This window comes from Hippopotamus amphibius, chromosome 6 (genome assembly GCF_030028045.1).
Source record: "Hippopotamus amphibius kiboko isolate mHipAmp2 chromosome 6, mHipAmp2.hap2, whole genome shotgun sequence".
In the NCBI taxonomy this organism is placed as follows: Eukaryota; Metazoa; Chordata; class Mammalia; order Artiodactyla; family Hippopotamidae; genus Hippopotamus; species Hippopotamus amphibius.
Window position 1 is genome coordinate 147129817 of NC_080191.1, and position 16978 is coordinate 147146794.

General features: G+C 44.8%; 1 protein-coding gene across 1 annotated transcript in view; it reads right to left on the reverse strand.

Annotated features, from left to right (window-relative positions):
* SLC7A14 (solute carrier family 7 member 14) overlaps positions 1–16978 on the reverse strand; it is a 106460-nt gene that overhangs the window by 16019 nt on the left and 73463 nt on the right. Inside the window, exons 3-5 of the mRNA XM_057739400.1 lie at positions 12871–13107; positions 11041–11258; positions 2133–2279 (exon numbers count right to left, since the gene is read on the reverse strand). Coding sequence (XP_057595383.1) covers positions 2133–2279; positions 11041–11258; positions 12871–13107 — 602 coding nt within the window. The remainder of the gene's footprint in view (positions 1–2132; positions 2280–11040; positions 11259–12870; positions 13108–16978) is intronic.

Genomic DNA, 16978 nt, shown 5'->3' on the forward strand with positions numbered 1-16978 from the left:
GAGCCCTGCAGGGTCTTAACTGTACTACTTCTTCCCCCAAAGACCAGAGATCAAAACTCTAAAGATAAATGCGTAGGAGATCCACAGCCAATTAACTGACGGGACTTATATTTCCATTTCCTCTCTGTAGCTCAGTCCTAGGAACCAGGCAGGCCTAGAAATAGATTTTGGCATCAGGATGGAGTCCAGTTCTGCTCTGGGCATTAAGACCACTCTGGCTTTGCTTAACCAGGACCTATTTCTCTTTACATGTCATAAATCTGCCATAACAGCCCTCCCTTCATAGCTGGCCCCAGGCAACGGAGCTGCCAGTCGTAAGGCCAGGTGCCCCCTGGCCTGTGAAAGCCAATCCTGGCATCAGTGAGGGAGTCCGGAGCCTGAAAAGGACACAGCGTTTCATTTCTAGATCACGTCTTTGTCTGTTTCTCAGGAGCCAAGATCCCCCAGTGAGGCCATGGGCCACTAGGGAGGTCAGCAGGATGAATGACCACAGCCCAGCAATTTGGCTTTTTTGCTGGTGGTAGAGTGGCAGCCTGCTGACCAACACAAGACCAAACGGCCCCTGAGGTGTGGTTAGGGACCACGCATTCTAAAAGGGAATCTTTCCCAGCAGCGTCACCACGTGCAACATCCTCTTTGGGGATGCGGCGGGGGTCGACTGGAGGAGAGCGAGAGTGATTCTTACAGCAGTTCTCGGTGCGTCTTCTGCCCACATTGCATTAGGATGGGCAAAAATTGGTAGATGCATAGACATACTCTGTAGTCTATAAAGCACTATTGTAAGGAAGGAACTGTGATCATTAACTGTATTGTGTGTGCTACAATGGCTGACTCCTGGCGGGGGGGGGTATGAGGGAGGAATAGGAGGGGGGGTGCAGAGCCGAGCGGCTCTGCAGCTCCCCCTGCCCGCCCCCTCTGCTGTTCCCGAACATTCTGTCTGCAGCGATAATCAGGGTTGGATAAGATGAAGCCAGTTGCATGTGTGTGCACAGGGGAGGTAACAATTGACCCATCCATAAACATTAACACTTGGGTGGGCAAACCACATCCTGTGCTGCTCTCATGTTTTCCTTTGGCGTCCAGGACCATCCCGTTTTGCAGCTTGCCTTAATGATCCATTGGCCTGCTTTCTTCAGGTTGTTGCTAAAGATGTTTTTTCTGTCTCTTTTTTTTTTTTTGGTGGGGGTGGGGGCGAGGAGGTACTTGTCGTGTGCTACGGCAGCAAGAACAGCAGGGCTGACAGGGTGCATCCCGGCTGCTGGCTCTTTTTAATTGTGGTGACTGAAGTGAGTGGGACCCCTAGGACCTGGCCGTCTGTGTATTGGCTTACCAGCAGGTTTTCTCCATTGCCAGGGGCTGGGGCGGGGGAGGTTGGATGTGGCTGAACTATTTCTGGGATAGAAATTCAGGGATGGGAGCTGAGAGATGACACATCAGAAGTGTGAGGAGTGTCTGAGGGCCATGCTCCGGAGTCAACAGCCTGAAGGCTTCATTCCGATGACCTCCCTTGGCGGGGAAACCTGAAGGGGTGAACTTGAGCCAGTGTAGAGAGAGGGCGCAACCGCAGGACGAGGTCGCGTCTCCCCCACGCTGCACTCCCCACCCCGGAGACTTAAGGGAAAAGTGTTTCTGGAAGATGATGTATTCTCTCTCCCTACTCTGGGAGAGCCTGGCCTCTTTGCTGCTGGGAAGCTCCCAGAAGACAGAAGAGCATTGAGGAGGGTGCACAGAGGCCCACACTGCCTCTGCTTGCACACCCACCCGTTACTGCCAGCCTATGATCTGAGCTCCTTGGACGGCAGCCCACTGCCTGCACACTCGTCGCTGGGCAGCAGCGGACACTAAGAGCTGTGCATAGGACGGAGCAGGGATGGGGGCCATGGCTGAAGGGAGGCCCTGGCGCTTCTCCCGTCTCCAGTTTGTTGGCTGGATTGTCTTCGTGTCATCTGTGGGTGGGGTGAGCTTGAGCCAGTGTAAAAAGAGGGCGCAACATGAAACAGACGCATACGAACACCAAGAAGGCACAAGTAAAGGATTACTTCCCGACAGAAGGAAACCCAGTCCCAGAGCCACATTTTAAGGTCAGATATGAAAAGGCCACGAGGAAGGTCCCATAAGCTTTTGGTACTTACGGATACATATGCTGTCAGGCAGATGACCAGGGAGGCAGTGATAGCATAAGGGATGGATGTGTTGGGGTTCTTGGCCTCCTCTCCTGTGGTGGCAATGATGTCAAAGCCAATGAAAGCGTAGAAACACGTGGCTGCTCCTTGCAGCACCTATAGGGACGAAGACATTTGTCATACTCAGAGTGTCAGGGCAGCACTGGGGCCTGTCAGGCGGTCCCCACAATGGCCTGGTGCCCGGCAGACATTACTGAGTGGTAGAGGGCGTAACATGGTGGAACTTGTGCTGAACGCTTGAGGTCTGATCTCTGCTTTCTAGCTGTGTAACCCTGGGCAGTTCCCTCACGTGTAAAATGAAGATAAGAAGAATTATACCCCAATAAAAACTAAGTCATTCGACACATTCAGATCATTCTTGGAAATAAGTGGGGTTATAAATAAATCGATAACTTGGCTATCCCTGTGTCTTGGGGGAGCTTATTAACTTCTTTGTGCTTTGTTTTCATGCAGTGGTTCTCAACCACAGCCAGGGGCTACTCTGGAAATGTTTGGAGATGTGGGGAGGTACCTGTGACTGACACAGAGACACGGTGTGGGCACTTCTGGCGTTTAGCGTAGAGGGCTCAGATGCTTTTGCCCAAATTGTCCTGCCCAATTTACCACTAGTGACCCTGGTAGATCATTTCCAGGGCATCTTTCCAGACGTGAAATGATATAAAAGATTGTCAGATCTTCAGATCGTCTATTGTCTTTCATGGGAAGACAGGTAGAGACAATTTGATTTTTCTGTTCCTTTTGGGGGCTTGAGTGGCCTTGCTGGGTTACAAGGCAGAGGAAGGATGAGGGGTGAGGCAGTGTGACGCTGGGGAGGTGGTATCCAATGACATCTGCTGGATGTCTGTCTGACAGCAGCCTTTGTGATCCCAAGGATGTTTGTGACTTGAGTCAAGCAGTGAAAATCTTCCATTGAGGAGTATGAGACTTTCTTCCAAAGAATCTATTGAAGTTTAAATTATGTTTTCCCACCTTAGCATTCTTATTGTCAGCTGAAAGTAAGAAATGTGCCTCTTTGAATGCTTGGGGATGTCCTGTTAAGGGAAGACGAGAGAGATTTTTCTGAACTTTTGTATATGGGGTGAGGGGATTTAGCAACATGGAAGCTCTAGCCAGGGGTCCAGGAGCGAGGCTCATTCTGGACTGACTATTTTTTCCTTTTCTCCATATTCAGTTTATAAATGATGAAATTCTAAACATGTGCCAAGCAGATACCTGTCCCTAAATTTTCACTCTTACTTTTCCAACTGACTTCTCAATGAGTAAAAGACAAAATACTAAGAACTGGAACCTATGAGGTACATCACAAAACGGAAGGTTGTCTCAAACTTTCAAAAGCAACTCCCTCATCTGTAAAATGAGTTCGTCTCTTCTGTGGTATCTCCCATTAGGAATTTAATGCTTCAGTTCTCTAATATGGGGTTCTTATTCTGGGGTCCCTACAATTCAGAGGTCTGAGAATTTTGCTGAGAAAAAAATACATCTTTATTTTCATTACCCTTCGACTGAATGTTATCATTTCTTTCAGTTGTGAGTGTAGGTGACAAACTAACAGTACCTGTGACTTTGTCACCAATGGCAATCAGGTTGTAGCAGAGATCTTGAAATACCACTTGTGCTCATTGAGACTTCCAATTTATGTCATTATTAGACATAGATCTTAATGTTTAAAGCACTAATAAAGCACATCGTGATATCACAATTTAAAAATATTTTATAACTATTTCAATACACAGTTGACCATTGAACAACATGGGGATTAGGGGCGCCAACCACAGCACCGTTGAAAATTCGAGTATAACTTATGCTGGCCCTCTTTTTCCATAGTTCCTCTGTGTACTCGGTTCTGTATCCATGGATGCAATCAACCACTGACGGGTGTAGCACTGTAGTATTAACTTTTGGAAAAAAAAATCTGCCTAAGTGGAACTGCTTGGTTCAAACTCATGTTATTCATAGGTTAATTGTAATTGATTTCTTTTGAACTCTTATGTGATTAGGTTATTCATTTATAAACACAATTTATACACAGTACAAACACACTTCAAAAGGGGTCCATCGGCTTCGTGGACAGCCAAGGAGTCCACTTCAAGCAAAAAAATCTAAGAACTCCTAATCTACTCTAATAGAAAGCACTTCTCAAACAAGCAGCTGTCAGTGGAGGGGTACTTTCAGGGAGAGGAGATAACTCCCAGTTTCACTCCAGCAAAGTCCTCCATTTGAGGGCATGGAAAGTGTCTTTGGCTTCCAGACAAGAAGATCAGACAGATCTCACCTCATCGTATATGGAGGTTCACAGATTTGGAAATGTGCTGGTTTTCGTTTGTCTAAAAAATGTCTCTGGTGTTCAAGGATGAATCGATGTTGGGATTGCAGGCTCACTAAGCTGCCCCAATCAAGGAAAGCCTTGCTTTAGGGCAGCTTCCAGAAAACAGGTCTGCCTTCTCTTCCTTTAACACCTTTCTTCCCGTACACACACACACACACACACACACACCCCTCTTGTAAGTCATACGGTGACCTTTTCTGACAATCAGTCTGATGATGCGTTGCTCCCAATTAGGACGTCCCAGGGCTACAATGCCATGCCCCCTTGATGTGATCAGTGCTGGATGGAAAGGTCGTAGATACTGGAAGAGCTCCCTGCTGAGGATTGGCGGGTGGGAAAGTCCTAAATAAGAACATTAGGGCCAGTCTACCTTGGAAAAAGTGAGAGGTCTGTAAACCATGCCGTATGAAGATTAACTCAGGACCAGGGGACGTCTAACTGAAAAAGAAGACTCAGTGGAAGATCCCGCCAGACAAAATTGGAGGGATACCTCCCAATTTTGAAGTATGGACCATATAGTTGTTGGAGGAGAGGTACACTGTAGGCCCCAGAGGGAATCCCAGAGCCATGCATATGGGTGGGATAGGACTTGGTTAAAAGTGCAGATTCTGTAGCCTGTCAGACCTAGATTGGTTCTGCCATGTGCTAGCTTGGTGACCTAGAACAATTTCCTTACCCCTTGGGGGTCTCATTTTCTTTATCACTTAAATGGAAATAAAAAATACTATTTAGCTCATTGGATTGTTACAGGGATTAAATGAAATAATATAGTCAGCCACAGTCATAGAATACAATAGGTGCTTAATAAATATCGCTCTTATCCGTAGTATTTTTATTACTATTGTAAGTTTTTCTAGAACAGATGAAACCAAGGGCACAAACAAATTCCTCCTCCTCTTCCTCTTCCTCCTTATTTTTCTTTTAGAACTTGACACGTACTTTATTAACTGCTCCCATGCACCAGGAATTGGGCTTGGTGATGTGGATGCAGTCATGTGCAAAAAGTACTCTGAGCGTAACCTCTTGGGGCTTGGAGCCTAGGGGACACTGTAAGACCTGAAATGCTACGTTGACTGTGGTAACAAACTGAACAAGATTAATAAATATCTATATTATTTGTAAAACACAGATGCTACTATTTCCCAAATGAATGAAAGAATGGATGGCAATTACTGACAATGAGTAGATATGAGAAAATTAACTATGATCAAGTTGGGGAGGCTTCCCTGGCGGTCCAGTGATTAAGACTTTGCCTTCCAATTCAGGGGGTGCGGGTTCGATCCCTAGCCAGGGAGCTAAAATCTCGCCTGCCTCCTGGCCAAAAAACCCGAAACATAAAACAGAAGCAATATTGTAACAAATTCAATAAGGACTTTAAAAAGATGGTCCACATCAAAAAAAAAAGTCTTAAAAAAAAAAAGTTGGGAAGAGAGAGAATAAGTTTGCAAAGAGAATGTCTGTTAGCCTGAATTTGCTTATGTAGAACTGGAAAGCAATTATGGTTGAAGAAACACTAAACAGATAAAAGGTAGGACGTGGAGGTTCTGCTGCGATAGGCAGGACACGGAATTTAACTCAGATGGTTCAAATGGAATGATTTCAGTGAAGGGACTCTAGGGGTTGAGGATGGGAGGAAGTGAGGAAGAAATACCCTGGCCTTGTTCTCTTCTCACCTTCTGATCTCCTGGTCTTCTGGAGCACAGAATGGAGCAGGAGGGGTAGAGAACGGATCTGGGGAGTATGGGCAAATGGAAAAAAACCAGCACACCTGCCAAGATCAAACAGACTCTGGCCTAACAAGATATACATTAAATAAATAGATTATCTAAGAAAAGATAATACAATTAGCAGATAGGGTCATCTTTTTACATGAGTTCGTTTGAATGAGTTTTTCTTCCTTGTAAGCAAATAATCCCTGATTGGTAAATACAAAAAGCCATGAAATGAAACTGTGTATGGGTGTGCCTCTACCCAAATAACCACTAAAACTGCTTTCCACTTCACTCTATTCCAGGTCTCAGATCTGGCCTCTGGTATTTGCAACTAGCATACGCTTCCATGCGTGAAAGAAGATGTGTGGTACCCAGGGTGAGCATCTGTGAGTTAAATTGGTGGGTGAAGTGTGTGTGTACTTGTGTTTCTGGGTCCATCGGTACTTTATCCTAACTATCCTTTAATGTTTTATGTAAATAAAAAAAAACAGTATTGACTTTTTATTTGATGACATAAATGGAAATTGTTTTCCAAAGTCCACCTGGTGTAGCTGCTCAGCCAGGCATTCCAGATGGGTCCTTCCCTCTACAGAGGTTTGTGGGGAAACAGCCCGTGCCTCAGTTGCTAGAGGGCTGTTTTGCTTAATTAGTTGACCAAAGAATGTCATTGCTGGCCTGCTGCTCAGCATCTGGTGCCATCCCTAAAAGCTGGCCCCTGTGCCTTGTGGACACTTGAGAGGCGTTGGGATGAGGCAGCTCTCTGTACTCTGCCTCGGCAGGCCTGCCAGATATGCCTAGGAGATAACTAGGCACCGTTCTATAATTCACTCTCTAGGTAACAAGACAAAACTCCAACGTTAACAGCATTTCGTCCCGGCCCTCGTGCTCCAGATCTATTAGCAGCCTGTCCACAGCGACAGTGGAATGTGCTAATAGGTTCCAACAAGTGGGTTCAAATGTGGAGACATGGAAAACAACTTTTCCTTTGTTGGGAGGCTGTCAGCATTCCCCACAAATACTTGCTCTGAACCTTATTCCTGGGAGCTGTTTGTGCTGGTAGTGTCCTAATTGGTTAGAGAGAAACCATAAGATAGCATCGAGAACAAATAACATGCAGGGAATACGCATCCAGCACTGTTCGGGGGCTGAAGAATTGCAGATGGAAGCAGGGGTTCAGCTGAGGGCCAGCAGTTATTTGATATAGGGGAGAAAATATTTGTTGTTCTTAAGCTCTTCAAGACCAGAGAAGCATTTGACCCAGAACCTGTAAGAGAGTAAACCATTCCTTATGCTATTTTCTTTGGAAGGAAGAGGTTGGAGCAGGGAAAGAGTAGGCTTCTGAGGGGTCCATGGCCGGAGGACGGATTGCATGTTAACCCTTTCACAGTGCTTGAGAGTTGTGTTTCATGTCATGTAATGGTATCCTTATAAACTGTTCCCTCCATAGTGGTTTCCTCTGTCCCGTCCTACCTAAAGGGATTGAAGAAGAAAGTGGATTGGAACTCTGAACTAGTCGCCTTGTCAGGCGTGGCAGTCGGGTTTTCCCGAGGGAGTGAAGTTCATGCAGCTGCCAAGTAGGCAACTCAATTTTGTTGACAATTGTTAGATAACAGAGTAGGAAGTGTGTTTATTCACTTGGTGGATGACATGCTCATGAGAAGGTATCAGACCTTAAAAAATAGCATCAATATTCAAAGTGGCCTTGCTGGGCTGGAAAAGCGACCTGAAACCAAAGTTGAGAAAACAGGTCTAGGCAGTTGGCTGTGGGGGAAATGTGCAGTGCAGAAATCCAAGGCCAGGCAGATAGCAGAGAGGATGAGTCAGCATCATCTTCACACTGGGCTGTCCTTTGTACTCAGATGATGTTTTTAGGCACAGCCACCAGAACACATGTTTGAATTTCCTGCAGGGAAAATGGGTTTGTAGTGAAAAATCCAAAATCCCAGCCAAGCCTTTTTGGTGACCAATGACAAGCCTACTCCAGGTAGCAGGTTTAGGTTGGAGTGAGGTCAGTGGCCAGAGGTGCAAAAAAGACAGTTGGTTCTATGCGTGCAAACCTGGAGGTAGTGGAGTAAATAAGGGCTTTGGCTCATCTAGGACTGGGATTGAATTTCAACTCTATTGTGCTCTAGATCTATGATCTTAACTTTTCTAAACTTCAGTTATTTTGATGTAAACGTGGAGATCATTGTACTTCTCTTGCAGGGCTGTGGTGAAGATTAAGTGAAAAGTGTATATGAAAGGGTATGTCATAAGGAAAAAAAAGTGTTAGGGATGACATCCTTCCTTTCTTTTTTTATGCCTGATTTCTGATCCTTTCTTGCTGTAGAAGCTAGTGAGAACTGGGATTGGGTACATGGGAAGCCCCGAAGCCTGGCTTGATTAGCTCCTTCCTTGGTGAGGCAGTTCCTGACTGAGGAAGGCTGTGGAGCCCCTGAGCGTGGAGTGGAGATACCCCAAAAGAGTAAAGACCCCAAAACAGAGGACAAAAGGAGGAGCTAAAAGACTGATCTTCTTCAGTGTGGGCAAAGGATATTTACACAGAGGATATTAACTATCTCCAGTCTTGACATGGAGCCTAGGATACAGTGTGTGCCATTTAGGTAAGTTAGGTAGATCTTGAAAATTAAACACGATCTGAGTAGTTAAGAAACGTTTTCAAATTGCTTTGATAGGATGTCTTAGCAATCAATGCACATGTAGCCTGGACCGGCTTAACTATACTCCCGTCCGAATGCTTTTCCCAGCTCCAAGACTCCAAGATTTTGTGAAGGCTTAAAGGAAATGAAAATATAATATGTCAGGTTAATTACCTTATTACCTTTTTTTTTGTTTGTTTTTTAAGAAGGCTCAGAAAGGAGGGGTCGTCATACACAGGCACTCAGTGTAGTGGAAGGGGCTTTGGGGTCACACACCTGGGTGGAGATTTTAGTCCTGGCACTGACTAGTAAGTGACTTCAGGCAAGCTTCTCTGAGCCTTGAATTCTCCATCTGCAAGTTGGAGATGGCAGCACCTACTTTAAAGTTTTGTCATAAGAGGGAGAGAATATTCATAGAGTGCGAGGCTGGGCACCCAGCAGGTAGTGGATAACTTCTAGCTTCTTCCTCCAGCTCCTGTCCTGAGCACTGTTGCTAACCACGCAGTGTGCACATAAAAACATCTAAGATTTTATTCTTTGTTTGCAAAGAATAGAAACATTTGCTGCCGTTAATTTTACCACTTGATAGATGAGAGCACCTGAAAGCACAGAAGTTAACTGTTGGCCAAAGTCTTACAGGAGGTCCATGACCCAGTAATTTCTTACATTGTTAAGAAAACGATGAGAACATTTTTATGTGCTATGATATAAATGCAGTCGAGTTCCCGGGAAAACATTCTTTCTTTGTCATTATTATAATTTGTTGTTTTCTTATTTGATAGGAAGGGAACGATTTGTATCATAAGAAAGTACAGACTTGGGAATCCAGAATGGGGTCAACAGTGTTTCTTTGTCTCTTTTTCTGGTTTTAACCAGTTTCAGCAGTTATTCACTTCAAGGAGGAGGGATGAACTCTGTGGTTCTGCGGAATTGTTACTGATAAGCTGAAGACTAGAAATATTGGCTTAAATTTCTTCTTTGCTGACTTCTCTGCATTGAACAGTGTGGCATGGTTTAGAACACACAGAAGTTATTCTGAGTGTTCTCCAAGAGCGATTTCAGGTCCCTGGACCTCTTGGAGAAAAACCAGTGTAAGCAAAAACTACAAAAGCAAAACTGGTAGGATCCTGGACTTGCTTCTGTCACTGATTCTGGGCAGGTTTGCCGCCCCTGGCCTTTGTTTACTTACCTGTTAAGTGAAGGGATGGGACCAGGTGACCTCTGTGATCCCTTCTAGCTCAAAATTCTCTGATTTATGTTCTACTATTTGAAAAAAGAAGAGCGGGCTGGTGAATTTTACCAGTAAATCCATAAAGTAAGCATTTTTAGTCACGCTAGAGAAAGAATCCAGATGCGACTTAAGAACTAGTACTTGTCTGTACAGTATAAAGAATTTGCCATGAGGACCTTCCCGTATTTCTTTAGCATAAACCACACCATCAGATCACAGGGATGAGATCTGAAAGTGTCCTTTTGGTCCAGCGTACTCTCTTGCCAACCCCTAGACCACACCGGGTGGGCTTTTCTGCTCTCAGACCCCGGCGAGAATTCCCACCTTGGGTCAAGTGTCGGGATTAGCTTTGAAAACTGTTCCTTTCTTAGTTGCATACCTAGGCAGCACTCATCTCTTCCTCACCTGCCAACTGTCCCCGCCTCCCTTGCTGCCTTGTCTATGTATGGACTGTCTGAATAGACTGTAGAGAGATTCTGTAGGACTGAGCTGTTCATGTACATGCTTCGGAGTCAGACAGTCCTGGCTTTGGGTCCTGACTTGGGCACTTACACTGTGTGCTTAATAGCGAGTCATTTGACCTCTTAGAGTGTGAGTTTTTTCATCTGTAAGACCAGAATGTAAATATGGGGACGATTACATGAGATATTATATGTAGAGCACTTAGAGTAGTATTAGGCATATTGCAGGTGGCCACAACTTCAAATCTATTATTGTTTTCCACATAAAATACAATCTCAAATGTTTGGGAAATAAATAAAAAGGAATCACTTCTTTGGAACATTTCAATTAAATTCAGATAAAAGATGATGAAGAGAGTGCCATGAAGGTTATGAGACAAGCAGCATTTTCTTGAAAGTATGTCTGAAACGTACTTTCACACTAAGTAAGTCACAGGGTAGAAGGCAGAGCCTGCAGCAGGTACACCGGGGTGTAGGGATGCACTCACCCCTGACCAGCCGTGGGGCAAGAACTGGCCCTCGGCCCAGTATTTCCCATTGATGAAGAAGCAGCCTGCGATCATGATGAACACCCACACCGCCAGGTTCAGCACATTGAGTACGTTGTTGAAGCCCACAGAATTCTTCACCCCCAGCGCGACAATGATGGTGACGATGATGGAGATCACCAAAGCCAGGAGGTCCGGGTATGATTGTTCTCGTTTCCCTAGAGGGGAAAGACATGAGTGAATATTGTCCAGGGGGAGCAGCTTCCAGGCCCACCCCAGTGCCTCTGCCCTCGGCTCAGAGAAGGGTGGTCAGTTTGTCATGGGGGGAGAAGGAACCGCGTGTGTGTGTATGCGCACATGTGCCTCCACCGTGGTCCTCGGGTGTCTATTTGCAAATGGGAAGGTTTTGGTATATAGATGAGGGGGCCTGTTATCCTGGACCCAAAGTTGGGACACATGACATGACAATTACAGGAGTGCCTGTGGAACCATGGCATGGAACATCCAAAGTCAGGACTGTCCCAGGATATTCAGATGTATTCAATACACACGGACTTGACATGTTATTTGAACTGTTCTGTCTTCATTGTTGTTTACTTTATTGTCCATAGAATTTCCATTTCATTCTAGCAATCTTCTCTTTATTAGCAAATTAAATAATATGTGTTTTTGAAAATTATTAGAAGGAGAGTGTTCTCTGCATTTGTGTGTACGTGGTTGCAGAGAAGATGGCCGGGGAACTTCCCCACCTGTTTGGTCCTGTCTGTTGCCTAGTGGACTCCTGCCCTCTGGAGAGTGGAAATGGCACTGCCTCAGCAGTCAGGCTCCTGGATTTCAGCTGAATTCTTGCCTGTAACCAGCTCTGTGGCCTTGGGCAAGTGCCTCCTTTCTCTGGACCTCATCTGTGAAGTGAAAGGGTTGGGCTACCTGATTTTAGTGGACCCTTTCAGACCTAAAATTCTATGAAGTCAGTATACTGAAGAGGTGTGGTCTTCATGTTTTTATCTTCTCATGGTACCTAGGTGCTCAGCATTTTGGTCAGTTCTTCTGAGACAGGGACACCAAAGTCAAATGACTTGCATGCAGCCCCTGAATTCGTCCCTGGAAGTTCTGGGGCAAGACCCCAAAGCTTCCTCAACTACTGTTTAGCTTCCCTTGAATGTAAAGGGATAGTCAGATGTCAGGATGGAAAGTGGGTGGGAAGAGAGGCAAAGACTTGAAGTCTCAAAGTATTTGTTATGTGAGCTTCTGATTGTTTAGTATTCACTCATTTTGGTTGCCCATCCATTTTGTTTCTTTTAAAGATATATTTTCTCGTTTAAAAATTAATGCATGCTTATTTATGAAAAATTAAAAAAAAACCTTCCTAGGAACCCACTGGAGAAGTTCCTTACAGTTCTTTTTCCTGCATTAGTTTTATTTTTATACAGTTATTAACATGATGCATGTACAGTCTGTATCCTCTGTCATATAGCATCACATCAAAAATGTATTCCATGCTACTACAGCAGTCTTCCTGGTCACCCTTTTAATTGCTAGCTATGTAATATGTAATTGCTGCCATAGTTTAATCATTTGCTCCATTGTAGAATATTTAAGCTGTTTCTAATTTTTTGTTATTACAAATAAGGCTGTGATGAACATCTTTTCATGTAAAGCTTTTGTGGAAACTAGAGTGATTTCCTTAGGATAGATTCACAGGGACATTACTTTGCGAAAAAAGACATGTTAAGACCCTGGATGCATTTTGCCAAATTGCATCGCAAAAGAGGAACCCCTTTATTTGTCTCAGCAAGTTTGCGTGTTGGGGTTAGAGGCTGCCAGTCTCACCCAGGCCGTTGAGGGTTCCCACGCTGTCCACCAGCCAGCGGCTGATGGAGTGGTTGGCCAGTGAGTCAAACATGCTGCTCAGAGCGCTGGCACCGGCCGCGGTGCCAATCAGGTACTCCAGGATCAGGTTCCAGCCGATGAAGAACGCCACAAACTCCCCAACAGTGACGTAGCTGTAGGTGTAGGCTGACCCCGTGGTCTTGGGGACACGGACTCCAAACTCTGCATAGCAGACGCCTGCATGGGACACACACATGGATGAAGAATTTCAGGAGGCGAGCGAACCTTTTGGTGGTTAATCATCTTGGGTAGAAAATACTGGAAATCTCTGGGATCTTAGAACAAATAGGCAAATTTTTTTCGTCGTTTTTTTAAAATTTATCTGTTTATTTATTTATTGGCTGCATTGGGTCTTCTTCGTTGTGCACGGGCCCTCTCCAGCTGCAGTGAGCGGGGGCCACTCCTCACCATGGTGCGCGGGGCTCTCACTGCGGTGGCCTTCCTGGCTGTAGAGCACGAGCTCCAGGCGCATGGGCCTCAGCACTTGCGGCATGTGGGCTCAAGAGTTGTGGCCCATGGGCCCAGCTGCTCTGCAGCATGTGGGATCTTCCTGGACCAGGGACCGAACCCACGTCCGCTGCAGTGGCAGGCGGACTCCCAGCCACTGCACCACCAGAGAAGTCCTGGCAAAGTTTTATGTAAGTTAATCAATTCAAAATCAGTTCTAATGTCTTCCAGATTCACTTCTGGAAAACATTTTAACCTGAGTGAATGCCAGAACTGATTCTAAGGAACTATTAGAAGCTAATCTTCTTCATTAGAAATACTCCCATTTATTGTACGTGTCTCTGTTGTTGTTCCTTAGGTATCAGATATCCTGAGTGAACATGGGTCTAACTTATTATGACCCCATAATTGATGGCACCAGGGTTAGATTATGCTAGCATTCTTCTCTTTCACTTTTGCATCTTACAAAAGGTGTTCCTCATTTGAGAGTAATACCTCGTGCAAGCCTCAAAAATCCTGTACTATAGTTGGGGGGAGTAGTTAATTAGAAATGCAAATATAAATAAACGACTGGTTATGAACTAGGAAACTTAGCACATGCAAGAGATAGAGTGACTGCTGTGTGCTTGGCAGGGTGCCAGATCCTGGGAATAAAAAAAGACAAGTGTGGTAGGGCCCTGCCTTCAAGGGGAGCTATACCAGATGCACATTGTAGGCCACGTGAGCTCAGTAATGCAGAGACATACAGGAACCAAGAGAGCCGAGGTGAGACGTGCATCAGCTGGTTTTGAGGTATATGGAGGAATTAATTGGACTCAGAAAGTAGAATATGAGGCAAAGACGTGGTGGGGAGAGACAGTATGAAGTTCTGGGTGGAGGGGGATGTGCGGGGTGGGGGGGGTGACTGGGAGGAGATGAGGCTGGAGAGGCAAGAAGAAGCCATGTGTTTCCAAAGTGGGTCCAGGCCCACTTCCACCCAAGGCATCTGTTGAACTGTAATTTCAGGAGACGGAGACCAGGAATCTGCATTTCAACAAGCTCCTCATTTATATTTGAGAAACACTGGTATATTGCTTCATTTTTTGTTTTATGGAATTAGGGATCAAACTGGAAAGAGACTGGGAAAACACCAAACTTCTGGAAGCTGGGAGAATATTCTACATTGTACTAGGAACTCTGGATTTGGGGCCGATGGGTAGGGTACCAAGTGGGAGGGCAGACATAAGACAACTTGGAGGAAACAGACCAGGAATGGGATATAGGAGGAGGTAGAGGAGAACTCAAAGTAAACTTTAGTTTCAGTCCCAATTTTGTTATGCGCCATCCCTGAGGTTCTCTCATCACAAATCAGGGAAAAATTGTTCACTGTTTTGTGACTAAAGAGAGCGAGTTTCTTTTCCTTTTGAAGGGAGTGAAATCAACACAAGGAAGCAAGAACAGAGATGTGAAAAGCATTGACACAATGGATGACTAAATGTGACGCAATATCTCTTTTCCTTCCCCTCAGTGGCGTCAGTGTCAGTACATCCGTACGGAACGAACCCTGGACCAGCTGGGCTGCCCTCTTGTCTCGACCAAACCTTGAACCTGTGTACCCCTTTACATTGTTTCCTTCCTTGTAAAGTAAAGGAATTAGGCTGGAATGTTCTCTTAAGGGTCTTCCTACTCTGACCATCTAGGATTCTACTGTTATATGGAATTTTGCTACAAAATATATTGAGCATAATTTTCTTTACATTAGTTACTATATTGTCCTGTATTCCGGAGATGCTCTCAAAGCTAGCAGAGCTGTTTGTCCCTACCTTGAATGGCCTAGGCTGCTATTTATCTTGAGTTTCTATGTCAGCCTCCTTCCCTTCACTTTGTAAAATAGTTTTCCATCTCCTTCCTGGGAGTCAGACTGGCAGGCATTTCTTCTTCTTGTTGTCGTGGGGCTTACCTGGAGCAGTCTGACCTCCTCATTTTCTACATTGCTGCTTCCAACACCTGATGTTTAAGTTGTTTGAGTTCAAAATTAAGAGGAAGGGGTCTCATAAGGGAGGCGTGAGGAACTCCTCCACGAGGAAAGTATAGAGTGTGTAAGCACTGAGTGTGAGGCCCTGGTTATATTTTCTTGGGTGCTCGCGGGAGTTGTGTGACTTGGTGTTCTCTTCTCCTGAAGGGGGTTGGGTTTGCATATAGATAGGTTTCTCTTTACGTGCAGTGTAAGGAAGGGATTGGGAGGTAAATAACTTATTTTCTTTAATGTAGGATCCACAGCTTTACCCAATAATTCTTATATCCTATGAGCTTCTTCTCTCCATCCTTCTTTACCACCTGATAATGTACAAAGCTTTTGAAATGGGCATCAGTTTGATTGCAGATTTTTAATTTGGAGAGCCAGTATTGTGGAGTTTGAGTAATCAAACTTAATATTTGATCTGCTGAATTAAATTAAAAACACCCAATTCACCATCAGAACCCACTGGCCAAGAGTATTTAGCAAAGAGCCAAGTTTTCCTTAGGTCTTGTGAAAGGACGTGCCGCTTGCTGTCCTGGATCAGAGGAAGAGGCCCTGTGCTGTGCACAGTGCAGGAGCACATGGAACCTTAGTCACTCATTTCCCCAAACCTGCTTGGATCCTGATGACTGGGGTTTGGGGAGAACAGTGAGAAAATCAATTAGCCACAAATCACGTAAGACACATATCTGCTCCCAGAAATCATTCTTTGGGACACATTCTTATTTTGAACACATTGTAAGGGATTTTATTTTTGAAACCTTCTGATTTATTTGTGTGTAGGAATCCAAGCTTTTAGTGGGGACTAGAAAGTATCTGGCCTGGCAGTGAATCTCAGTGATGTGGAGTAAGTGATTTCAACCCCAAGTGTCCTGGAAAATGTTGTCAGTCATTCAACATTTTTTCCCCCAAATATCTCATGTGTAAGAGAGATACATTCAAGGGTATGTTTCTAATTTCAATAAGAAATAAAAACCACGGAAAGGGAAGCCTTGTATTTTATCCTAGATCATGTGGTAACCAAGTGTCCAAAGGCAAGTTACTTACACGGGTAAAATGAGGGGGCAGCTAGATGAGCTTCAGGCTCCCTTCTCATGCTAGAATCAACTCTTAGTAATTTGGGTCAATGGGAGAAGAAGACCTGTAGGAACTACTGCCAGCCAGTAGTCTCGGCAAAGGTTGTACTGCCTCCTAGGGGAATTTTGGAAATCTGTGAGGATGTCTATGGTTCACATGATTATTGTGGGGACTTGTGGCATTAAGTGGGCAGGAGCCTGGGCTCAGACATTGTGCAATGTATGGGACCGTCCCACAGAATGAGGCATTGTCCTGTGTCTTACCTGATTCTGAAGGTCCCAGTGGACATTCATGTAGGACAAAACCTGTTTATAATTTCTGAGCTTGAATTTATCTTCATTTTACATATTAACACAAAAGCTTTTTCTTTCCCATGGTTTTACATACATTGACTTTTCCAGGGATATAAAAACTGGGTAAATTGAGGGACAGTTGTAATTAGTTTTAAATTACTTTTCTTTCATTTCTCTTCCATGCAAGAGGGCATGATGATTTTTTTTTAAAGTGTGTAGGAGGGGATATGGG